The sequence below is a fragment of the Pimephales promelas genome, chromosome 20, assembly GCF_988280905.1.
Source record: "Pimephales promelas chromosome 20, fPimPro1.hap1.1, whole genome shotgun sequence".
NCBI lineage: Eukaryota > Metazoa > Chordata > Actinopteri > Cypriniformes > Leuciscidae > Pimephales > Pimephales promelas.
The window spans coordinates 22,920,212-22,947,428 of record NC_142788.1 but is presented as its reverse complement, the minus strand read 5'-3'; the positions used below and the strand labels follow the sequence as shown (position 1 = coordinate 22,947,428).

The following is a 27,217-nucleotide window of genomic DNA, read 5'->3' as shown; positions in this document are numbered from 1 at the left end:
TAGAGGACATGAAACATGAAGCAATGTTGAAAAGGGGATTATGACATGATGTGTCACTTATTTCGGGTGTTGCACCCTCTCTCACCCAGGTTTGGAGACGATCTCCCGTAGAATCCTGACAGCATCATCATTGCTCATGTTCTCAAAGTTCACATCATTCACCTGAAATTACAATTACATTGAAGCGTGTATCATTTTGATGCACTACACGACATGAAGCTTTTTAACTTTTAATAGCGACTATTGTGCAAGATCAACATGGAGTTATGAAGAATTGCTATTATATTATTTGTGGATACAATAACATTTATTTCCACAAAAAAATGTATGTATTTGAAGCATTGTACACCGATTTTATTATTTATTCACCTTTTTCCCAAATTCACAAGATTATAATTACAAGTCATCATGACTTTATTATTTATCATGACTATCGTCATGACTGTTTATTTTTGTGTTTAGTATATTTGCGTTTCATTGAAGAAAAAAAGTCAAATAAGTTAGTTTGGAACAAAATGATGAATAATAATGACAGAATTTTCATTTTTATGTGAATTAACAATGTCTCAGTCAGAGGGACATTGTTTGTTTACACATATGACACCACTGACCAAAATTCACCTAATAAAACTGGGTCATTAACCATTACCGTTTCTAAGCAGAATCTGAGATCACCATGGCTGAGGAAAACCCCTTTATTGTGTAAATAAATGACCAAAGAGTTGAAAGCACCATTCTGTCCACTGTGGTAAATCAATGACAACAGGTATGACAACAAGGTCTTTCAGCAAGGAGGAAAAGGAGAGAAGCGAAATAAGTCAACAACAGTGTGTGGTGACCCGACCTTGATAATCCCTCAAAAGTGCATTTAGAAACTAAAAAGCAGAAGAGACTGGTCAGTTTCCGTTCTGTTAAAGGGATCATTGTAAGTTTAAATTAACACTTTTACTTACAAAATTATATATTTAATTTTGATTTTCCTGGTGATATAACATTTAATAGAAAGTTAACCCAATACTTTGTCCAAATATCTTTTTTTATGTTTTACAGGTTTGTTTTACAAGATTTTTAGATGAACTGTCATTGTAATAGTGTGGGTATTGGCAATTATTTTAATGCACATTTTATCATTTTTAATCTTCTAAAACATGCATTAGATCCCTGTAGAAAGAGGTTCCAGACTGCTGATCCCTTCACCTGTAACAGCATGTCTCCAGGCTCAATCCTACCATCCGCCGCCACTGCTCCGCCTTTCATGATGGAGCCAATATAGATGCCTCCATCTCCTCTGTCATTACTCTGACCAACTATACTGATACCCAGGAAGTTGTACTTCTCTGTGAGAAAGAGAGATACAGCTGTTTTCAGGTATGTGTTCATCTGAGAGCACACTGTGCACACTAGACCTTGAAAAACAGGAAGTTCAGTTTATTAAGCAGGTGGAGTGGAGAGATAGAGAAGCGAGGGAGGATACACAGGGATGAACGATGAGAAAAAGAAGGGAGTGAACTAGTGAATAAGTTTCTTACCCATGTTGAGAGTGACTGTGATAATGTTGAGGCTCATTGTGGAGTCTGTAATACTACTGAAGGATGAGGACTGTCAAGAGAACATACAAAAGATTGATACGGATCAAACACTTATGTGTAGAAATGTGTACTTTCCCTCTATGTTCTCACCCTGTCCATCTTGGTGACTTTCTGTCTCCGTCGCCTGCGTTTGTGTCTACGCATGAGGTGTGATGAAGAGCTCTGCTCGGTTGAACTGCTAAGTCTGTGGCTTCGGACAAAAATGAGAGGTTTGGGCAGGGGTCAACACTATAATGAAGAACCAAGCTTTAAATGTATTATTTTTGTGGCAAAATATTATGAACTATCACTCAGTTTTGAGGTTAATTCTCAATTTGGCTCTCTGTTAAAATTATACACCCGTGCTTATAACTAATACCGTCTATCTTCATTTGAAGTTTTTTATTCTGACTGACACTGACGTGTTAACACACAAAAATCAAGTTTCTCAAAAATGAAACCCGATGAGAGGTTAATTCAAACACCAGAGAGAGATTAATGTGCCGGTCAGGGGTAAAAAAAATCCATCTAATTAAAACCATAAAAGTGTGAAAAGTTCCTTTTTAATGAATTGTTATTATGAATTATTGGATACATGCACATTGTATAAGTGTCATGATGATTACATATGATTTTAGATATGTTTTCATGTATAACAGTTATTTTAACATTAATGATTTTACAACACTGACAGTATAATCTTCAGCAAATATTAAAATGATTATACATCTTCATACAGTACGTTATTATGTTGTGATACCTAAATTCACTTTTCAGTTTTTGGTGTTTTATTTTTATTTTATCAAGACAAAATAGTGCAGAAATCAGCCACGAATGCATTCATTACGGAAAAAAATGATTAAACATTATTAAATCGATCAAGATTGAAATCAATTGACAAACCATACTTAATATATCATTTTAAACAATACATTTTTTCGTCCCTCTTCATAAATAAGATTGAAATGTCATCATGCCAATGGGCAAATAAGGACAGCCATTGTTTAAAAGGAAATTAAATGAATCATGCGCTCTGAGCCAATTACATTTTCCTGGGAAATGAAACTGGGGGATGTCTGACCTGCTGGCATCCTCATCCTCCTCGCTGTCGATAAATGAGCTGGATTCCAGCTCGCTGCTTATCACTGATGCGCTGTCATAGCCAAGAGCGGAGTCACGATTCACGCGCTCCGATTTCGAGTGACCGTTCACGCGAGGGACTGTGAAAAAACAAATAAGACATTGTTTAAAAGCAGCATAGCAGCACATCAGAGACAGAATACAGTATATCATTCTGAAAGAGGCTCTTGACAGCAAATCCGACAGTGAATCATGGTAATGGACTAATAAGGACAGTCATTGTTTAAAAAGAAATTAAATACTTCCCTCTGGTGCATTTAAAATCCAGTTTCAACAAATCTACTGATGAAAATGTGCAGTCATAATTCTCAAAAGTGCTTCTCGAATCCGTCACATCAAGTCTAACAATATGGTTGGGGTTTACGTACAGAGACAGGGACGAAGTTGTGTTTCTGGGTGACATCTGATGCGCGGAAAAGGCCTGACCAAACGATAAGACCGCTGTGGACCCCGAGTGCGACCAAAGCATTCCAGTATTGCAGAGGTGCCCATTTCAGACCATTACTCTCCACGTAGCCACCCAGACACACAAATCAATCACGGCTATTTTAGCCAACCACGTCACTATTCACGTACAGAGGAAGCTTTTTCATTCCTCTGCCACAGGACAATTGTATCACCTCAACGATTCAGGGTACAAGCAGAGGCCTGTGGCAAGATGAGCTGTCCGGCTGCAGCTGTGTGAAACAGCCTATCAGGAGCCCTTTCTCAGAGTGGATCATCCGCAGGTGAGTAATGCGTTTATAGCCTCTCCGGAGTCCTTTTAGGCTCATTTAGCATGCGGCCGACAACAGGAACAATAGAGATAGTGGAAGACAAAGATGCAGTCGCTTCAGATATGGAAATTATCCATCTACATCTGGCTTCAGGAGACCAATTTATGCCTGTAAAGCGCAATATTACATGTAAGTATATATCTAGTATAGTCATACTAAAATTAAAACAGGCAGTACAAAGGATGAAGCCATACATTTTAAAAAATATATAATGAAAGAAAAATTATATTCATTAATGAATATAAACAATCTATTATATTAATAATTATGTATAAGTTATTCCGATTAGATGGATTAAGATAATATAATCTTATGTCTTTATTAGGGCTGAAACGATTAGTCGACAACGTCGACAATGAAAAATTGTCGACGAATATCGTTGTGTCGAGTAGTCGTTTGATCTCACTTGACCTAATGTAAGGGTGTGCAATATCGCGATTTGACCGCTACGGCGCAGTGGCGCTAGAGTGTAATGCAGCCCTTACAAATGCGGTAAAAGAAAAAACAGCGCGAATCATGACGGAGTGCAAACGAATCCGAACTAGCAAGGTTTGGGAAAGTTTCACAAAACTTAAAACCAACAATGCTGTCATGTTGATCGAGGTTAGGAGTCAGGGCCGGACAAAGGTAAGCTGCGCTCCACCTTGTTGCTAGTTTAGTAAGTTAACTGTTAGTGCTAACAACCATTCACACATGTACTTTTAACTACTGTGTTTCAAAAGTGTAGTTTTCCGGGTTTCTCACGTATTTTGAGCTCTTTTCCTTATCTTTTCGACTTAAGCTATACTAATTTTAATATTTAGATGTTATGTTATACTTTACTGTCGTAAATATAAATGACATTTATTTATATGTCAAATACACATTACTGAGGGTTGAGGAAAATGTTTGGTTTCCTGCATAGAATGAATCCATTGTTGATATTTTCCCCATGGTGATTGTGTTTCGCTGTTACACCCCACAATACAGCAACGGTTTACCATGGTTGAAATAGTAACGCCAAATGAATCAAATCTTTCAAATCAAATATTTTCTTTCTCTCAACTCCGCTTCTCCTCGTTCATTTGCTGTTTGTTTACATTCGCTAGCTGCCAACATGGCCGCCACGCCAGTAATGACGTCACGACGCCCAAGCCCTATTAGTCTTATCACTCCCCTATATTTTGATGTTCCATAATCATAAACTTACAAAAGGAGATGTTAGGAAGAATATCATGGCAGTTACTCTTTCACACTGTAAATTAATAGGTGAATGAGAACGTCTCTTTCAGCTCAATTCATGTATAAAAAAAAATATCGTAATTTTATATTTAATGATTTGGATATTAATATTTTACCATTTTTTTGTGTCCTGAAGTAAATGTCCCTTTTTCTGTTTCAGTTCTAAGAAAAGCAGTGGTCCTATTAAACAATGCTTAGAGAGCATTTGTGATTTGAGTTGGACTGAAATCTGAAAACTTAAAGAGAATGACCTGTTTAGTTGGCTCAAAACCTGAACTGATTTTCTTTTTTATATTATAGTAAGAATATGTATAACTCAATGTTTTAACTAATTGAAAAAGCTGAATAATCATTCCAAACTTACTGATTAGTCGCCAAAATGCAGTAATCGACAATTAGTCGATTAATCGTTCTAATAATCGTTAGATTAATCGATTATCAAAATAATCTTTTGTTGCAGCCCTAGTCTTTAGGTCTTTATTCATAAAGAGTGTGTGTGTATAAATATATCTACACACACACAGTACAACACAGAGTTTTTAAACAACATAACTAACCTTTTCTTTTGCATAAAACATAAGTAAATATAGGTGGTCTTGGACATCAATTAAAAATTAAGAATTTTTATTCTACAATCATGAAATTGATCTTAAACTAAAAATATCTTTTAAAAATTAATCTTGGTATCAGAGAGACGCATTTGTCTTACCTCCGCTGCTGCACAGCTCTCATTACAGTGCAGCAACTCTCATTAGCTTGCAGCATTTCTAGCACTCAATGAAACCTAACCTCCTTTACGCGGGAACTCAGCTGTCTATCAAATATCAAATCAGTTTCTACTGGAACGGGACAATGAACTGCCCTGAGCGAAGGTGCAGTATACTGTACTCAGATTTAAGCCTCTGGCCACCGCTGCCGCTGATAACTGATGATTTATCGGCAATGTTGTGTGCAAAGAGAATCTGTCATTTTGTTGAGGATTCATGTTGACAGCAAAACAACACACAATGATAAGTTCCTGAAAGGTTGCTTAATCAAAGACGAGCCAAACCCAAGATAAATCAACATATCCACAAAATAAACACATGAAAACTGAATATTGAAAACTCGGCATGGTTAACAGATAAGGGCCTGAGGCTAAAAGAGATCTCCTCACACTCCTCTGATTCCTGCCCCTAGGGCACACACCTGTCTGGTGTTACTAACAACCAAACACGTTTTTCATGCAATCACACCCAGCAGAGGTCAGCAAAAGACATCCCAATTTTGGTCAAAAGTATGGTCACCAAGACTGTATGTATTTGATTGGAAATACTGTAAAACAGTAATTTGAAATCACTGTATTCTATTTGAATATATTTTAAAATGTAATTAATTCCTGTGATGGCCACGCTGAATTTTCAGCATCTTTAACTCCAGTCTTCAGGGTCACATGATCTATCAGAAATCATTCTAATATGCTCAAGAAATCAGAAAGTGGTATTAAATGGATAAACAGTAAAGTCATTTATGAATTTACAAAAGATATATTTTAAAGAATCACGAGACACACATACATGATATATATACTGTAGCTGGAATCCTTAAGTGACTGAACACTATTATGACAGTTTTCTGGGTTTAACAGCTCTAGTATGCACAACTATTTCTGGAGGAGAATAAAGGGGGAGCTGACCTGACACATTTCTCATGTGCTCTACATCCAAACACTCCAGAGATAAACCACACAGCTACAATACTGCTCCAGACATACACAAGCTAAATTAATAGATGCTTTACTTTCAAAGAGAAACTAAAAACACAAGCACAGTGTGAATCACAACATTTATATCAGTGTTAAGGCGTAACTAACCAAAAACAATGACACTACAAAGTAACACTTCTTTTCTGGTAGCAATTTACTAATGCTGTCTGCAAAGACGAAACATCAGGTAGCCTGATCTGACTCTAACAGACTGTAACGTCCATAAATCATCAGTATCTTCAGCAAGCGCACAAAAGCCTTCATCTGTTTCTCGTTTCTGATGGTGTTACTGCACTAATAAATGAACTTGTCACTAATGAGGTGCATTCCAGTGAACAAAACTGGAGGAATGGTGTAATTTCCCAACTGCATCAGACAGTTGTGAGAAGGAAGCAATCTTGTATGTTGCATACAATAAGAGGCATTAAGAAAGTCAACAATGTAGACATTCTAGACTTAGGTGGGACTTTCTCACCTTAAAATCTACTGACAACAACACGCACATACAGGCAATGGAAGCTCTAGGAACATTCTTTGTTGATGACAGAATATTTTTTCTCTGCAAAAGGAAGATTTCATGCTTCCAATTTACCTCTCTTTACCCAGAACTCAGCATGTGCACTAACAAAAATAAACGTTCTGTAAATTACTTGTTTAAAACAAGCAAGCTTCCAGCAAACAACCCAAAACAGGATAATTCTGTGGAAAATTCCTTAGGAAAGCAACTACATCCTGCAACACCACGTGACAAACTATTAGCTTTTAAAAGTTTCATCATTTATTCACTCTCATGTCTTTCTTTTAGGGCTGTCAAACGATTAATAGCGATTAATCGCATCCAAAATAAATGTTTCTGTTTACATATATATATATATATATATATAAATACACACACATGCTTGTTTATATTTAAGAACTATTTTCATGTATATACTGTAAATAGATTTATATATAAATATAAATATTTTTATATAAATAATATTTTTTTCTTAAATATGCATGCATGTGTGTATTTATATATATATATATATATATATATATATATATATATATATATATATATATATATATATAATAATTCTATACAGTGCACCCACATATATTATGTAAACTCAAACTTTTTGAATTTTGGATGCGATTAATCGCAATTAATCGTTTGACAGCCCTACTCTCTTTCTTTCTGAAACTATTAAAATTATAATTATACTATTTTTCTTTGTCATGAGGATGTCATAAAACAACATCACATTTACCAGCTCAAAAGCAGTTTTGTAGTATAACGTGTCTGTCCTTAGGATATTTCACTCACCTGCCAGACATCCACCCCCTGGGGAAAACACCTGTAGCATTAACTGCTGCCTTTACAAATAATGTCGTATGTATCAAATGTTTCCTGATTCCATGGTATAATTAGATTCCTGGCACCTGATATGTGCTGCGTATAGTGTAGAACAGGTCCGTTTTGCTGAGTATTGTTTAATGTCACTCACACTCACTTTCTCGTGGCCTCCTGTGAGCTCTCTGCCTCTCCCGCTCTCTCCGCTGGCTCTGGAGAGACTCTGTGCCCGTCTCTGTGTCCAATCCATCCCGACTGCTCACCGCATTGGCACTAGTACACACACAAGCAAAAAGATCTTCATTATATTGCCTCGAGACCATCTCTATTATGCTGTGTCACAATACACTTGGCCACAAAAGACAAGAACATTTTCTAAGAAACATTCTATAATGATGATTACCATACCTACATTCAATTTCATCGCTAACAGGAGTATATGATTTAAAGCTGTGCATTTTCAGGAGCTGTCACTAGTTATTCAAAGCTGAGAACGTAGAGCGTTTAGGTCCAGCTGGGTTGAACTGCAGCCCAGGAGTTGGGGCCCAGAAGAGCAGGTTGTTGGGGGTAAATGGATAAGTGTGTGCGGATTTGCCAAAGGCCAGATATTCTAGCAGAGATGGTGGAATGCTTTTGCTCAGGGCAGAAAAGAAACCTAAGGTTGGTGAGAACAGCTGAGACACCGAGTCCACATGTAAAGATGCTAACGCGTGATAAAACATGAGATAAATGCTGGTCATTTTTGTATTTTAGCACGAAAACCTACATCCAAGATAGGGTTAGGTTAATGCAAATAGATTCAACAGCACTGTCAGCTTCTGAGTGATTCTTAATGAATTCCCCACAGTATTTGTTTGTATCCAATTATGAGTCTTTCTCTAGTAAATTTTCCCAGACATAGATTTACATAGAAGTTGTAGTTTTGAGTAAAAGCAGTGTACTTAATTCAAATGCATTGACATCTTATTAAAGGAGTAGTTCACTTTTAAAAAAAACTTTTGCTGATATTTTACTTGATTATCATAATTTACTTGATAATTTTCGTTTCGCTTGATGAGACCCTTATTCATCGTCTGGAATCGTTTAAAGCCCTTTCAACAGTTTTTGGTTTGCACTGAAACTGTCTTTTGGACCTTCAACCGTTTGGTTCCCATTGAAGTCCATTATATGGAGAAAAATCCTGGAATTTTTTCATCAAAAACTACTCCTTTAAGATTCACAAATGATTAAGTTTTGTCATTTTATTCTACTTTTTAATCTGTTTATATAATATTTTATTATCACCCCAAAAAGAATCTAGAAACAAAGCTATCTATACAGCTTGTGAATATCCAGGCTTTTGAGCTCTGCTAAAAAAGCGTATTTAGACCTACCCGTTTACATTAAAGTTGTTTTTAAAAAATTAAATAGTTTTAAACAAGCAAATGAATAAGCCATGAGTCATTTTTCATCCATTTCCACCTGCTTCTAGAAAATGTATCTAGACATCTATCTAGTATCTAGTATCTAAAAGATTTCTCATTTACATGCACATGCCAAAAGTCCCGCCCCTTACACAAATCAGTGTGGTAATGTCTCTCTCTGCTGGATGGGGCCTGTAATTTCACCAGTATGGTAATGTTTCGCCAGAAGAACACAAATCAGCTCACCGAAAACCTGCATTTAAGCACTTAAACTTGGTCACCGCAGGTAAAAACTTAGCTAAATCCAAATAATAAAAAGCCGAATTAATATAATCACATAGAGCAGTAAAATACATAATGTTATAGATACAGAATTTAAAAAGTGAAGAGAAATACTTTGGAATTTGTTTTGTTGTTGACACCAAAGGTGAAGTAAAAGAAAATACAACCCAATTAATCAATTAAAATGTCATTTTTACTGATACAATGGCTTACGAAAAACTTCCAAATGTCACAAAGTTAGCAGTTTGAAATCTATTTTATTTATCACAGACTGCTATTATAAAATATCATTTGATGCATTTAATGCGCATTTCTTATACTCTGTGAGTGAGTATGTTGTATTTACAAGGAGCAGCGGGCAGACGGATGGTTCGGTCTTGGGGGAGACCGAGGCAGCTGCGTCACCCAGCAGAGCCCACGGGGCAGCAGAGACAGGGCTTTTAATGTCCACTAATCCGGATTAGCTGCTAAAAGGACGGCAGAAAACATTCTCTCCTCACCCTACCAATTGCATTCAGCAGGACCAATAAATAATGCAACGCTCAAAGGGAGCAGGCAGGGTATAACATTTGGTTACTTACTGATGCGCCTTACAGTGAAGCTTTTATAATGGAAATTAGGAGGATTTCTTGTGGGTGAAACATGCGAGTGGGAATTCATATTCATTTGAAGCTAAATTGTATGCTAGTCTGTTTGAGAGATGCTGGAAGAAAAGGACTGACTTGAGGAAAAGGAAGCTGTCTGTGGTTCACTGTTACATGTTCTGTCACTAGATGGCGCTAGACACTACAGAAAACAAGTGAGAATTCTCTAGTGGGGTGAGAAGGCTACAACTGAGAACAGACACACACACACACAAGTCTGAAAGTCAAACATTAGATAAAGAAATATTGCAGGACTTTCACAAAGTGAACAGGTGCAACAGAGACTACAAAGAAAGACTGTTGCAAAATCGCCCCGTAGCACGTTGATCTAAATTTAGCCTTCAACATCTTCAATACCTACAAAGAGAATATTTAATCTGTGTGTTTGCTTTAGAAGCACAACATAACACAGCCTTTTTCACAGCAAATCAATGTAGGGCCCAAGCGAACAAATCTGATTTGTTTAAGTGAATCGGTTTATCTGGACAGTTTATTTCAATTCAATTAATAAGAACCAATTTATTGTCTTAACATGCAAAATACTATAAGGGGCACTTTGTTTTTAAAATAAAGCTGCAATTTATCTGTATATTTTTACCACTTGCCATAAACTATACTTTAATAATAATGGCTATAATTGGTATTTGCCAGAGAACATGAATTATTATGTGGGCAGCCATGTATATGAATGTAGGGACGCATTGATACATGACTGATACATTGACCACATGAATGCTGGCAAATCAAACAAACATACTGAACTTTGAGAGGCAAACATATGTCCTATTAGAATAGAGCTTATGAGACAGGCGCAAGGATTCACACATGTGACTCCCGGAAGGACAAGAATGATATTTCCCATCCAGCTGGATAATAGACATATGCTACTGCTGTGACTGTGGTCAGGAACTCAGAACAAATCAAATCTGTGGTTTTGTAATGCTTGTCAGGAGAGTGTGTGTTTCTGTGTGTGTACTTGTACATCTTTCTGAGGACCGGATTGATTTTTAGACCATCGGAGTGAGGGTATAGAGAGTAATGAGGACGTTTAGCGCTTTAAAGGCCTGTTTGAGGGTCAAGATTTGGTTTTAGGGATAAAGTTATAACTAAGTTAAGGGTATGTTTAGGGTTAGGCACTTAGTTGAGATGGGTAAGGAGCTAGAGATTGCATTGTGTCAATGAATGTCTTCATGTAGATCGATGTAGAAGAATGTGTGTATGTGTGTGTGTTCATGCATACGTTTGCAAAAACCCAATGCATATGCATATATAATGCATATGTGCAAATCATACAATGACTTGTATACATTTCTATGTTGGACATGCTTTCAATTTCTAAATTAAAATCTGTTTTTATTTCTTGCCTTAAAGGTGTGACTATGGAAGCTTGTTATCACCACTGAATAAAAAATAATAATAATAATTGCGACTTTTTATCTCACAATTGCAAGATATGAAGTCAGAATTGTGAGAAATAAAGTCGCAATTGTGAGATATAAAGTCGCAATTGTGAGAAAAAAAGAATTGAGACTTATCTCACAATTTGGACTTTTTTTCTCACAACTGCAAGTTTACAGCTCACAATTCTGACTCTGACATAACTGCGAGTTAATATCTCAAAATTCTGACATCTTTTCTCAGGCCAATTCTAAGGGAAAGACTAACTTTTTCCCCTCAGAATAGTTTATATCTCAGAATTCTGACTACAACACGCAATTGCGACTTTATATCACGCAATTCTGACTTTATAATCTGCAATTGCGACTTTATATCAGGCAATTCTGACTTTATAACCTGCAATTACGACTTTATATCAATCAATTCTGATTTTATATCAATCAATTATATCAATCAATTCTGACTTTATATCTCACAATTCTGACTTTATAACCTGCAGTTACGACTTTATATCAATCAATTCTGACTTTATATCTCGCAATTCTGACTTTATAACATGCAATTGCGACTTTATATCACGCAATTCTGACTTTATATCTCGCCAAATGTGAGAAATAAAGTAAGAATTGCGAGATGTAAACTCACAATTGTGAGATAAAAAGTCGCAATTACCTTTTTTTATTTTTCATTCTGTGGCGGAAAAAAGCTTCCATATGTATCTGTCCAGACACTAGGGGTGTAATGGTACGCGGATTCCTTACCGAAAATATTCAGTATGGCTGCGCGACAGCACAGTCACGCTGAGCCGAGGCCCGAAGCACTAGCTATGCCAATTGAATCATCTAGTCAGTTCTTTTTTTTGTTGCTAAAAATTGTATAAACATTTTTTTTATATATGAAGCTGACATGAAGAACTTGACCCTTTGAACTAGATTTATACATTTCATCATCATTATTTGTCATACATCGATTTGTCACAAACCCATGTTTAACAGTTATAATGGGATGTGTTCTTATCAGACCTGGTGTACTATGGGCCTGAAAAGTGAGTAATAAATAATGATTTGTCAGATAAATGATTTGCATGGCATTACTCACTGGAAAGAGGGGGGTCTGGAATCTCCAATCCCTCCAGTTCGCTCCAAGGGTGGTGGTAGCTCTTTGTGGCTCTCTGTGCACTGAGATCCCCCATCCGAGTGTGTGCCTTCAGCCAACACCAACTACAGCCAAATACACACACACCACACAATTACTCACAAAAGCGTCAGGAAGAAACTCTCTAGACTAACTACTAGCCCTGCATAAATAAGTAGACCAGCAGAAGGAAGAGAAGAGAGTGCATTTGTTTAAGCAGACAGGAGTGTGAAAAAATGCAAGTCAGTTCATTTGGCAGGCTTCCTGGTAAAGGTCCTGGCAGCTATTTCAACATATTTCAAATCAGCAATAAAAAATGACCACAATGGTATCATAAATGATGCAGTATTTGCTTAAATCACACACAAAAACCCAATCTTTCAGGTTGGAGAGTACCCATAATGCACAGTGAGGGTCGCGCTGAATGAATAGCCACATCTGACCAGAAGATAGTGCCTCCAGGTGAATCATCCATCCATTTTCCATCCAAACCACTGGTCCAATGTGGGTCCAGCGTAATATCATACATGTATAAATTCCTTGTTAATCGATTATTACATTTGTTTAAATGACGATTGCAATATAGTTTCCATGACAGAGTTCAAGATTAATGTTTTCTTTACAACTGGAGCTGCCAGTTTGCTAAGCTTCCGGTGCACTCAGTGTCCGAATTCCCTCACTGGTTTTCATTCACTCCTTCAAGTGAACTATATTAGTGGATTGATTTAGGGAATAGTGAATGAGGGTATGGGGGCGATTTCGAAAACAGCTTATGACTGGTCCGACTACTCTCAATTATCAAAAAGGAGTCTTGAAAGGTAGTACAATGCTTTCATGATCCAAATAATGGAGGGCAGATGTAGATAAGGCTGCTCATAAAAAAAACGCTTTATTGTTTATATTCTCTACAAATAACAATGATACAATTTTTGAGAATGGCAGAAATCCACTACACTATGGTAATTAAAGCAGTGATCATGATATAGTACACTGAAGGTCTCCCTGTTTGGACCTTTAGCAGGCGATGAAGCACATATTTTAGTGCTGCACAGCTCAATGTCATGTATCTCAGCATGTCTGAGCAACTCTCTGCAGCTGGAGGCTCGCTGGAGTCCACTAACCTGTATTTTGCACCTCACTTTAACCAAAATACAGGTATAACAGCTGCTTTTAATAGTGTAGATGTGTGTTTTAGAGCCGATAATCAGATTAATGTTTATTACTCGGTTTTGCTGAGTAACAATCCTGTGTTGTTGTCCTTATCCTATATCTGGGTTCCCAGCTTGGCCAGCTGAAATGTGTTTGTCTGTTTTTGATTCAGTGAAAAGAGCCACTCATAAGAGCCATTCATTCTGGAATCAGACTACACTGGCCACACTGTATTTATTTGCTTGACTAAAAAGAGATGGTTTATAAGTGTGATTTGTTGCAAATCAAACTATACTGGTTGTACTATATGTTTTTGATTCACTTCTGTTCTGTTTGGTTCACTAAAACAAACCAATTCATTAGTATTCATTAGATAATTCATTAGTTCAGGAAAAAAAGATTTTTTTGAGAATCGAATTACACCGGTCATGCTGAAAGTTTTTGATTTTGTAAATAAGAGCCAGTTCATAGGATTCATTCACTTATCAGACTACACAGGTCATGCTTTTGGTATAGTTCACCCAAAAATGAAAATTCTGTCATTACTTACTCGCCCTCATGTCGTTCCAAACCCGTACGATTTTCATTCATCTTCGGAACAAAAATGATCTTTTCGATGCAACCTGAGTCCTTTCTGTCCCTCCATAGATAGCCATGCAATGATGGCGCGTCAAAAAATTCATAAAGAGATTTTGAAACTAATCCAAATGAATTGAGCACTTTAGTCCAAATTTTCTGAAGAGACACGATCCTTTTATGATGAACAGATTTAATATTGTCTTTTATTCATAATAATTGCTGCGTAACATGAGAATGAACCTCATTGGTTCTCGCAAGACAAGCAAACACTCTTGATCTTCCGTTTATCATAACTGATGTATGTTGATGAATATTTATATGTGAGCTGTTTGTAAATCTAATTATACTATTTGTCCCGTAAATAGAGTCTGTAAATAGGAGTCATTTGTTTGGGAATCTAACTATACTAATTGGGTTGCATGTTTTTGATTCTAAAAACTGCCAGTTCATAAGAGTATACGAATCGGATTACCACTAAAAAGATCTCAGTTTAGGCCCGGGATTTTTTCAACTGGGTTGATATATTTTGCAAAGTCACAATCTATCTAAGACAGAGCGGAGGGGACCATTCGTCTTCCTTACCCAGGACACCACTCTGCCGTTGAAGCAGGGCAGCTTGGAGTTATCATCAGAGATTTCTTCTTTGACGACTCTGCAGGAAAGAACACAAACTGTTAGAGACTCTATGAGACCAGCACCCAGGATTGCACATCAGTTCACGTCTATTTGCAAAAGCTGAGGCATACTGAAAGCATGTCACGCTCAAACAGCGGAATTTTCCACTTAGCTCTCAACTGCTGGCTGCTCATGATGAGAATGCTGAACGCCCCTGTTGACCGACTACTCTATTGAAAACGGCTCAGTTTTAACGGGCCTCATTAGTACCTCATGCACATTTCAGATTACCTACTAAAACTGCTGTTGCTGGACCGATAGAGTGGCTTAGTATAAATGTGTACATCTAATATTTTTCGAAATTGAGGCTATATACTGTAAATAAATTCAAGTGTGGGCACATTTGTATGTGTGAAAGGTGTCAGGCACAAAAAGTTATTAATAGAGTGAGTGAGTGTGTTAGCAGAGTGTCCATCCTAGGCTGTAAATTCCCTACATAAATACCACAGAGTTACCCTTTAACCCTCCCAGTCGAGGTTCAGCAGTCACACACCTGCTGGTCTCTTGTCACTGCGTGCAGGACTAGTACATACACACAAACCACATGAGACTGACAAAACCACTAAAGGGAAGGCTTGATTCACAGTATAAGCAGGATTACTAAGGATCCACAACATGACTGTACTGGTAAAACGACCATGGGATACATTCTATATATTATATTCCATATTTGTAATGCTGAAAAAATCCAATAATTAACTCTAAATACCTGTATTAAATAAAACATTCACATATGAATAACCACTAAAATTACACCGATTTCTCACAAGTCAACAATTAAAACACACTTGTTGTTCATTAAAGGGATACTCCACTTTTTTTGGAAATAGGCTCATTTTACGACTCCCCCAGAGTTAAACAGTTGAGTTTTACCGTTTTCGAATCCATTCAGCCGATTTTCTGATATTTAGAAGAATATAAGTATCCAGACAGTTTCTGGTCCCATTGACTTCAATTGTAGGCAAAAAATAAATACTATGAGTCTGGTTACTGATATTTTTCTAAATATCAGAAAATCGTCTGAATGCATTCAAAAACGGTAAAACTCAACTGTTTAACTCTGGGGGAGTCGTAAAATGAGCCTATTTCCAAAAAAAAAAAAAAGTGGAGTATCCCTTTAAGTGAGTCTTACATTGTGAGTTCACCAACTGCTTTGACTATTCTTAAGTGTCACTGATTCACTAAAGAGAGCTGAGTCATAAAAGTCATTAGTTCATGAAACGGACTACATAGGCAATGCTGTGTTTTTGATTTACTAATGAGAGACAGTTCAAAAGATTCTTTTGTTCAGGAATCAGACAATCGGTTGGGCTGCTTTTGTTTGGTTCACTAAAAAAAGAACTGGTTCAAAAGAGTCATATGGTCAAGAATCAGACTACACTGGCCATGCTATATGCTTTTGGTTTACTAAAAAGGGCAGGATCATAAAAGTCATGGGTCGTGGAAGTAAAGTGCTCTCCCGAGCCTGGACCCTGGTTACTTTTGATCAATCTCAATTCAAACACACACGTGGTCTTATTTATGAATGACAGTGATTCTGCTATATCTATTAAACATTTGAAATTATGATCATACCTCACTTTCCCGCTGTAGCTGAGCCAGAGAGAGCAAATGTTAAGCTACAAATATAGATTGAATCTATGAAATTGTTATGCTAGTATGGTAACAACAAGTGATTGTTAAAATGTATTTGATACATAAATTAATCATTCATTCAAGAGATTTATTCAAAAATCCAATATGGTGTAAACAGAGCACCATAATGAAAATCATTTGGTACACTTTTTTTTCTCTGTTCCCAATTTTAGTAAGATCTCAAAGCTCCGCATCTGCAATCAAAAGTCACGTTTCAACAGGAACTCAAACATTTCTCATCAAATTCTTTAAATACCAAACAAGTAGCCTATGCCACCAATTATTTCACTTGTTTCTATTTCTCATAGGGTCTCTGTGACGTTTGACTGTGTAATTTATGTTGTAGAACAAAACGGGAAAGTGTCTGAGTAGTAACATTAACCACAGACCTTATTTAATCATAAATCGAACACAGCCACTCTTAAAAATCCATTCGATGTTCCTGAGGGAACAAATTAGCCCTCCGTGTTTGCCTACTAACTGATGTCATGTCTGAACATCAGTATATAGCATCTTTGCTTTTTTTTTGTCACTACTACATCCACAGCAGCTTGTCATTTTCTAATGATTTCAAACAATTTTAGAACTTTGTATCACATCACTTCTTACATTAATGTCTCTTTCAGTGCTTGTGTTGCAGCATTCCTTCAAATCCCCAATGTATTAAAGCATCTGCTAAATGAATAAATGTAGCCTAGATGTAATATCAGTAACTATACTTCAACCATAACAAAAATATCAACATTGTGCAGTCCTAAAATGTGTTGATGGAGCGTCATGACTTGAGAAATTCCAGAAGTCTGTCGCAATTATAACGTCTTCCTCTCTGCTCCTGCAGAACTTCCAGGTCACATGACCCACACAGCTGTGAGACTGTGGAGGTGAGTTGAATGGGACTGAAGGATGATGATAACATGCTCTTGTGGAAGGAGTTACAAAACAAGGAGAGTTTCTACAGCCTGTGCGAGCGCCCTGAGCCCAGCACAGGAAACTGGGGTGTAACTCTGTCATGGGTAGGAAGTGTTTGTGTCCTCTCAAGAGGTCTTTACAATATACAGCAACATAAAGAGAGGACCGTGGGGGTGGACATAAGGAAGTGTGGTCTGTCCAAACTTGTAAGGGAAGGTAACGCCTTTGGTTACACACTGGAGTAAAAATCTGTTCTTTGGAGTAACAGTAATAATATTAGCTTAACACCAGATTTGTAGTGGTAAAAAAAGAGGTGGGTAAACTATAAATTCTAGTGGACCACAACGTGGTCACCAGGTAAGGTGGGCCACTGCCTACCGGTGTATGTTTATATCCTGATGACATTGCTATATAGGGAGGGCTCGACATATACGTAAATTCTCTTGTCCGAGTAAAAAAGTCGCTCGTCCGGATTGTGTGTTCCTTTATTCTGAAACAATATTCTCATCAGTGTTCAATCAGCTTTGATATTTAAATCACCATATTGTAATATCTGCACCTTTAAAGGGCATCCCTTCCCCCAATATTATTTAATGTATGTATAAAAATTCAATTATTTCGAATAATAAGACACTATAGGGCTGTTACCCTGGGGGCTGATCAAATTAAATCATTTACACTGAAAAATTACAATTGCATAATATAATGTTTTGAAATTGATTTAAATTTAATTTACATTTAAACGTTGGAAAGAATGATAGTAAACATTTAACACTAAACCGCCAGTAGATGGCGGCAGGCGACAGTCTTAATGAGTGAGTCATTGATTAATTCATTCAAACGATTCGTTCAAACGGCTGATTCATTCAACAATGAGAGAGTTTATGAATGGGTCATTGAACCTTTGACTCAACCGATTCGTTCAAAATGCTGAATCATTCATTAATGAAAACAGGTGTTCCTGTAACATGCGGCGTGGTTATGCTGCGATCTTTGTTTGGAACTATTTTCGCTGCTGAAACAGAACAAAAACATCCAATATTGCATCTAAAATGTAAGTGATTTAATTTAACTGTTTACTGGACTGTTGTAGTAGGAAATCAATGTCACATTTTCAATCTTGATGTTTAGGAAAAATAAATGAGGTTGCTTAACATATGTTAAAAATATATAACTCCACATTTAGATTTTTATAGGCAGTATGTTGTTAACTGTGTGTGTGTGTGTGTGTGTGTGTGTGTGTGTGTGTGTGTGTGTGTGTGTGTGTGTGTGTGTGTGTGTGTGCTGCGCTCATTATTTGTGTTGATTTGTGCTCGAGAGGCATCAACAGTGCAACCGTCAGTAGGCTAATTAGTCTAACACTGAAAGAGTTTGTCTTAGATTTACAACCTATGAAACTAATAATGAACAATATGAAACCCTGAAGTAGATAAATGATATCATGACCATGTGGTTGCTAGTCAGAAAAGCCCTGAATGAGGGCATGTGCATGGATGGTCATACATTGATTTTCGTCTGCTAGATCTCAAATGGTCGCCTTACGGTTAGTTTATCAAAATGAACGGATCTTTTTTTGTTATTTGGTTCATTCAACAAGAACAAAATGAATAAATTGACTCGGAAAAAGATTCATTCATTTTGATGAACGAGTTCGAACAGGAGAGTCACGAACGCGCATCACAGAACTTTTTTTTTTCAAATGAGCAATCGTTTTGCTTGATAAGACCCTTATTCATCATCTGGGGTCGTTTAAAGCCATTTGAACAGTTTGCACTGAAACTGATTTTTGGACCTGGCATGGCCATCTTGGATGACATGGCATGGGGCAGGGTGAGCTTCATGTGGGTGAAACTAATTCTTTAATATTTTATTGCTTGCTTAAAGGGATAGTTCACCCCCAAATTAATCTGTAGCCATCATTTAATCACCCTCATATTTTTCCAAACCTGTATGACATTCATTCTGTGATTTAGAAGAAAAAAAGTCCACTTCATAAAATGTATTGCATTGGTCCATCCCAAACAACAAATGCAACAAAAATGCAATATCTTTTGTGTAGAAGTAGCAAGTCATACAGGTTTGAAACAACATAAGGGTGAGCAAATAATGACAGATTTTTAATGTTTGAGAGAACCGTCCTTATAAGAAACTTTGTTACAAAGCTTAAAATTATTTTTATGTGTTAAGCAGGGATGTAGTAAAGGCTAAACGCACGTAAACTCCGTTTACGCACCTCCCAATTCGGAAATAGCGTTTGTTTACCCAACTCCAAAGTGCGTTTATCCACCTTTAAATATCTTGTAGTTCCTAAGACATTTTAAATTAAGCTTATGTCGTTTTAGATTTCCTGTATTGTGGGACTTCTCCTTCTGTGAGCTGCGGCCCAGCTCAGTGCGATCCAATAACAAATAATCAGGGATGAGACGCGAGCCATCCCAGTGCGATTCATGCCTGGCAATCATTCAGTGAAGGAGACCATGTGATTATTTACCTACAAGCTGTTAAGTACAGAGTGATATATCACTTCCAGTCAAACGCCAAACACATCCATCCGCACAACACACGTGACGGCAGCGTTTTAAAAACTCTATGGGGGTCTGATAAATAATATATCAACTTGGCCTGACACCAAGGAATCCATTACCAGGTAACCATTAGTTAAAACACAAGAGCTTTGTATCCAATGTGTACTAAGCGAAGGAAATCCATCTGGAGCATTATTCCCAGTCTTCATTCATACGCTCCACTGATATCTTGTTACACACATCAGATTCATTTAAGATTATGTTATCCAACAATCACACGCAACAGCGGCAGCAGTGCTGCAGAGGTAACTGGCACAAATCGGCCCTCAGAGACATGGTGCTCAAAGCTTTGAGCAAAGGTTTACAGGGGTATTAACAGATAATATCAGAAGCAGCCGAATGTTGTTTATTATTACGGAGGACACACACAGTGGGGATCTATGGCAGTAATAGTGGGATTATCGATGTTTATGTTGGACGCTGTAGGGCCAGTTATGATGTGATAATAAGGGGTGTGTCTCTACACCATCCCAGAGTTCTTGGGTTCATCTCATCGCTGATCTGGGAATGTAAATGTTCACTAGCCCACATTACAGAAGCCTAAGACCATTTTTTGAGCATTTCACAAGACTTGAACTGCACTGTAAAAAAATATTGTTGGTTTAACTTAAAAAATTAAGTAACCTGGTTGCCTTAAAATTTTAAGTTGATTGAAATGGAAAAGTGAGTTAATATACAATGAAGGAGATTGATTTAATCATCAGAAACTCAAAATAATAAGTTATCCGTACTAAATAAATTGATAACAAATCTTAAAAATATTTTTTTTTACAGTGTGGTTGCATTTCTGCCTGCTTCGTGAATGGTTGAAGAATGAACAATGCAAGGCTGTCTAAAAATAATGTTTGCCGCATTTAGCTGCACACAAAATAAATCAACTCCCGCTGGGACGTATTTATGGTTTTGAAATGTGTCCAGGACTAAGTTTGTAGTCGGCATGCTGAAACTCAAAGTATCCTATTTGCATTACCTTCGAAATTTACACGTTTAATTCCATGTTACTTGCTGTGGTTGTGTAATTTCCGAGTGAAAACTGTTCCAATTTGTTTGTTAATGTGTGTTTGCTAGTCCACATTTTAACATTAAGTAGCTAAGGAGAACTAGCAGTCTGGCTCTGAATGTCAAGCGTTGTTTGTTTTCGCAATCTGCTTCGCAATCACCAGGGCCAACTGAGCGCTCAGTGCTAGGTGTGACAGGAAAGCAACACTGTTAGTAAACTATCCCATGTTAACAGGAAAAGCAAGTTTTTTTGGAAGGTCATGCTAGAACACCAACATAAGGGAATTTAAAAGCGTCTGATGAAGGTGGAAGATTAATAGCCCCAACTTTGTAGGATTAAAGAGGCCTTCAAATTCAAATTGTGTTGACAAATAACCACATTCTCTTCGGCACTGGAGCATCTCCATCCAAGACACATCACTAAACATCTGTGCCTGTTTGTGTGGGCCTTTTAAGATCAAATGAGACAGTCATCTCTGAACCTAAATAAGAGCGCCAGAATCTGGATTCTAGATACGCCTTATAACATGACATGCAAAGCTAAAATCAAATCCATCTATCCATCCATGACATTACACATTTTAGCAGGTATTAGCTGAACACTCTTTAAAATAAACAGGGAATACCATTTGCAAACCTTTTTTAATTCATCATGTGCTGTATTTTTAAACAAAACAGGATATTCGAGGAGAAGAAAAATGTAGGGCGGAACTTGGATAGTGATAAATAGATGACTGGATCGTGATAAGTAGATGTTACTTACTGAATGAAACCAAACCAAATGTTTGCTGAAATAATGATACACAGCTGTTTGGCTACTGGTTAACATTATACCTCTCTAGTCATTTCAGAAGGAGTTATAAAAACAAACCTTTTTTGGGCAGCAATGAATCATTTGAAATAAACACAATAATGTGCAATAAGATCGTTGCAATGTTTTACACTAGCCTTAATGAACCACAATTTTTTTTCAGATTTTTCCAGCTGATGAACAATAAAAACATTGACAAATCAGAATCCACCTGATTTTAAAGTAACAGACACAGCTTAATAATAACTAGCTTAATAACACCAACACTTTATCATGTGTTGGTGTGGACGCTAATGTAGAGATTGTAATGTTATTTTTCATGGTGTGAACAGATCTTTATTCAGTTCAACTGACTTAAGAAAAATAATTTAAAAGTAACTCAACATACTCAGCCAGAATACTGTTTATGGCAACATAAAATACAATTATATATATAGCCAGTAGCAAACATAATTAAAAAAAAAAAAACTCTTAGGGTTGCGTTGTACTGCACAGCATTTTCACCCGTTGTCCCGCACGTCGCATATTGAGGAAATGTCACACATTTTCATCAGTCTATTGGTTTTTAATTTTCATATTAAAGTCCTCGTGAACCGGAAGTTGCAAACGATTTTTCTCCAGTGCTGTGACGTATTTCCAAGTGAAACGGAATATTGAACAGAGGGCAGGGTTTTACTCTAGCGCTCCTCCTCTCCATCTCTCGCTCATAGCAAACTAACGGTTTGAGGGGAGTGGTTAAGCGTTTCCCCACCCAAACTGTGAAACCTACGTCATCAGAAAAAGAAACCGTTCCAGACCGGAAGTAACTTTTCAGATTTTGATTAAAGATTACTAAGGTAACACATTTTTTTAATATATATTCACTTGCACTGATTAATTGTTCACCACAAGACTAGTAATATGCGCTAACAAAGTAAATAGGTTCAATTTTGATTTCACGGGGACTTTAAGAAAACGCGCATGCATTCTTTTGCCTTTTTAAGAAAGCATTTTATTTATTATTTTTGCAGCGTAGTTTTTCACCTAACAGTGCTTCGTCATAAGTACAAATACAACAGCCGTGTTTTTTATCCTATCCAATGGTTAAAAAGAAAGGAGTAAACACGGTCACTAGTAGGTTGTGACGGCTGTCAATCAAAATGTGAACAACCGGTGATTCATTCCATATGTTCCCGGTCGGAAAACAAATGGATAATTCGGTAAATTAAAATTTTAATTTAACGGAATTTATCTGTTGTTGTTCAACCTGTTGTGGCTGTTTTAATTCACATCCTTTCTAAAAACGTTTTATATATATATATATATATATATATAAGACTGCCTATCTAATTTCATGTTGTTTTCTATTTATTTATTCATTGTTTATTTTGTTGGATTTTAGTTGGACTTGTTCAGAACTGTTTCTAATAGTTATATGCATGATGCCTGCTGCCTTTGGGCTCAGTGATGTTGAATTTAAATGACATGTAAAAAAAAAAAATTCTGGAAGGGACTAAAGAAAGAACAAAGAATTTTTATCAGCTGAAAGGCAGAATATAAATGTTTTTATCAAGTTAGATAGACATAACAGTTTCAGGGTATGTTTTAGTGTTGGTAACATGTCCCACACAAACTTATAATTGTCCCACATTTGGTCTGTTTGATGGTGGTCACCCTACCTCAAATGCCACCCAGAATTTATTGTGTTTGTATCTACTGAGAAATGAATTGCTTGTAATTATGCACTTGTATTTTTTATTGCTATTATAATTACATTTAACCTATTGTAAATGAAAATGACACCTCAAATCTGACTCGAATTCAAAATGAACAATGTTTAACAATTACAGAATAATAGAAAGCAGAAATGAAAGCTGCTCGTTTTATCTCCAGCCTGTTTGCGATTTGGAAATATTAGGCAACTAATCTATATTCATGTTGGGTGACACTGACAAATTGAAAGTGACAGTTATGCCTGACAGCTGCAGGTTCCCTACAGTCTCTCACTTCCCCTCAACTAACCGTAGTGGTTATTTTGAAGTGACAGAATATGACTAAATTCTGCTATACTAATTTAGTTTGCAGTCTGAACAAATTAGGACCTTTGAAATGTTCAGTGGATTTCAAGACTATGTTTGATGTCTTTCTTTGATCTAGTCAGTGTGCGAACACGCATACCTGTCTAGCATGGCAGTAATTTTAATTAATGTAATTCTCCTCTCTGGGTGAGTGTGCTTGTTTTAGTCATAAAAGGTGCTGTTACCTTTAAAAGGTCAGACTGACTTTGTCAAGTCATGTTCAGATTTTCTATGACGATGCCTCTGATGGCCAGGCCTTAACTTCAAAAGATTCAAACTCGAGAGAAACCAGAGCACAAGTCACTGTCAAAAGGAGTTACATCACAAGACACTGTATTAGGAAAACACCATGATATATTTGCACCATGTGGACAACTTGAAGCATGCGACTGGACTGGGGTTGACAAAATTAGCTCTGTTGCAGTGCATGTATGGTGCTGTGGCAAGCCATTTAACATTTATTCATTAAAAATTAACTAGTATTTTTACTAGTTTTTTTGTGTTATGTTATTATTAGTACTTATTTTAAAATCATTGGTAAGTAATCAAATAGTTACTGGTATATTTTTCTATTTCACTAATAATAGATCCTTCAACTGTGACTAATTCAAATATTAATAGGGCTTTTTTGCTACAAGTCGTCATCTTGTGTAAATAGCAACTACTAGATTATATTTACAGTACACTATGTAAAAATATATAGCAGTATTTTCTTTGCAATAAGTGTAAATAGTAGTTACTAGTTAGATGATATTTATACTTATAAATAGTGGCAGATACTATTCACTCCTCAGTGTTGTTGTACATTAAACATATGCAATAATAACAGAGTGTAAATTATTAGATGTATTTAAATGATTATTGGGTCAATAAAGCCCTCCCTACACCCAACCCTAACAAATAAACACTTATTTAGACACTTTAGTACAACTTTTGGAATATTTTCTTCATTATTGAAAATAAATGCCTTTTCCGATCTGATAGTGAGAGTAGTTTGGAAAACAGTTTGGAAAAATGTGGCCGGATACGAACACGGGGCGATTTGCTAAAAGATTTCTGCCACTCGCCTTACCTCTACACTTGCTGTTGATGTCTTCCAAAATTTAGTCAGGCCAACCAGATTTCAGTGGCCAGAGTTACTGTAAATAGCCTCTGCTACAAGGTGGGCAATTTGCACTTAGTTTAAAAGGACACTCCATTTTGTTACCAGTGCCAATTGAATTAGCCAATCACTCTTAGGATAATTTATTAAGTAAAGACATAATATATGTGGTAGTATGTAATAATTATTTACAAGTGACTGATTTAAGAAATAGTAATCACTACGCCTACTTGTATCCAATAAATATTCAAATTATTGGATTACTTACTAGTAATTAAATAAGGTACTTTTAACAATGAAAAAGCTATAGATGCTGCCTTCAAGTGCACAAAGAATTATATTGTGAACAGTAAAGCCAAATAACTACACCTCAGTTCAAAATGAATGATTTTAATGTCTATCATAGTATCACAATGGTTTTTTGTACATGAAACCTGAAGGTTGGGTGATTAACTTTACACCATTCACTAAAGACTTGCTTTCTGCTCAGTGATCCATAAGATTCATATCATCCATACTCAATATTATTTATATTGTAAATCAATATTTCTGCCATGTTTCAACTCAGCAGCTCGTCTATCATGTAGAATTCAGAGTTTTCAAATTAAATACAACTTACGAAACTACGATATTTTCGACTCCACTAGAAGGGCAGATAAATGCTATGCCGGCTTGCCACAGTGGTGGTGGGTTCTGAGTCGATCACACGCACCCGCGCAGGAACGCGCACTTTAGAACACGGGTTCAAAGCAGGTGCCAGCAGCAACAATGTAACAACGTTACAACGTAAAAGCAAACGTTCTAAACGCTTTCCAGGTTTGACAGCGTCTATACGGCATGTGGCTGCCATAATCCAGTGTCGATGCTGGGTGTGATCGTGGTTGTTGAATAGGCTACGAACACACACAACAATATGAGCAAATCATAATTCCACCTACTTACCCGAAATCCTGATCCATAGATTTGAAAAAGAATTTATAACTGTTGACTGGACGATTATTAAGGACATTTTTAAAATCCGCCAACGTGACTTTTTCCGGAGAAACCGTCAGTTTCACTAAATAAGGGGTTTCTTCTTCGTCGATATGGTATATAATTTTGGTCTCCGCCATGAGTAGGCTTATATGGGTAGGACAATCATTGACAGAAGAAGGAGCAAGGGTAGCAGCAGCGCGATACAAAATATATTTGTAGACTATAACTCGTCAAGTGTCATATATGCGTTATAAGGCGACATTGCCGGTTGCCGGTTTCACGTAGGCAAACAAAAATCCTGGTCTTGGACGGAGCGAGCGGTTCCAGACATTATCGAAGCTTGCGTGTCTCTATCACGGCGTCAATGTTTCTCTCTGATCGCCAGTAAAACAGGAAGGGACGGTTCACATCCCTATGAGCTGGAGTTCAGGATATTTACCATTTCAGGTTTCTAGTGGATGTAGGCTGCTCTCTAGCGGCAGACAGTCACAGAGTCCGTAACAGACAAACCACTGAGCTGCTGTGGTTCTGCTAAACCGACAGCTGTTAAAACACTGACTGAACCCCAGTTTCACAGACAGGGTTTAAACTAGTCCCAGACTAAAATGCTTTTTTTTTTAAACTGAAAGCAACTTGCACTGGCATTTTGTCTCAAGATGCACACTAGTAAAGATTTTTTTCTAAGGCACGTATGCCCTGATTGAATGGGCGACAGTATAATCCTGGCTTAATCTAAACCCTGTCTGTGGAACCAGGCCTGTATCATAGTTATAGTTATATGTTGTCTGTATGGACGGTACACTGACAAAACATCAGTGGTGGAGGAAGTACTGAATCTCAGTACTTAAGTAAAAGTACAAATACCCAGATAAATATTTACTTTAGTAAAAGTAGAAGTAACACAATGACAACCATACTTAAGTAAAAAGTAAAAAGTACTTTATTTTAAATGTACTTTAAGTATTAAAAGTAAAAGTACTTGCATAACAATTTATTATCTTAATGTCTATTTTCTAATGATTAATAAAACATTTAATTCTAACTCATTCAACCTAATAGCCTACTCCTATAATGATGTTCAATAATGATGGGAAA

At 36.7% G+C, this 27,217-nt stretch overlaps 1 protein-coding gene across 11 annotated transcripts in view; it reads right to left on the bottom strand.

Moving 5' to 3' along the window:
* The window catches only part of dvl1a (dishevelled segment polarity protein 1a), a 34,170-nt gene extending 7,641 nt beyond the window's left edge, over positions 1–26,529 (bottom strand). For 2 of the 11 annotated variants that reach the window (XM_039652784.2, XM_039652783.2), the window contains exons 1-9: positions 26,090–26,529; positions 14,957–15,026; positions 12,611–12,732; positions 7,940–8,058; positions 2,650–2,788; positions 1,680–1,779; positions 1,530–1,599; positions 1,198–1,337; positions 86–162 (exon numbers count right to left, since the gene is read on the bottom strand). In XM_039652784.2, coding sequence (XP_039508718.2) covers positions 86–162; positions 1,198–1,337; positions 1,530–1,599; positions 1,680–1,779; positions 2,650–2,788; positions 7,940–8,058; positions 12,611–12,732; positions 14,957–15,026; positions 26,090–26,259 — 1,007 coding nt within the window. In that variant the 5' untranslated portion in view covers positions 26,260–26,529. The remainder of the gene's footprint in view (positions 1–85; positions 163–1,197; positions 1,338–1,529; positions 1,600–1,679; positions 1,780–2,649; positions 2,789–7,939; positions 8,059–12,610; positions 12,733–14,956; positions 15,027–26,089) is intronic. The other 9 variants (XM_039652776.2, XM_039652785.2, XM_039652778.2 and 6 more) reach the window with 8 other exon arrangements.
* Between the last annotated feature and the right edge of the window lie 688 nt (positions 26,530–27,217).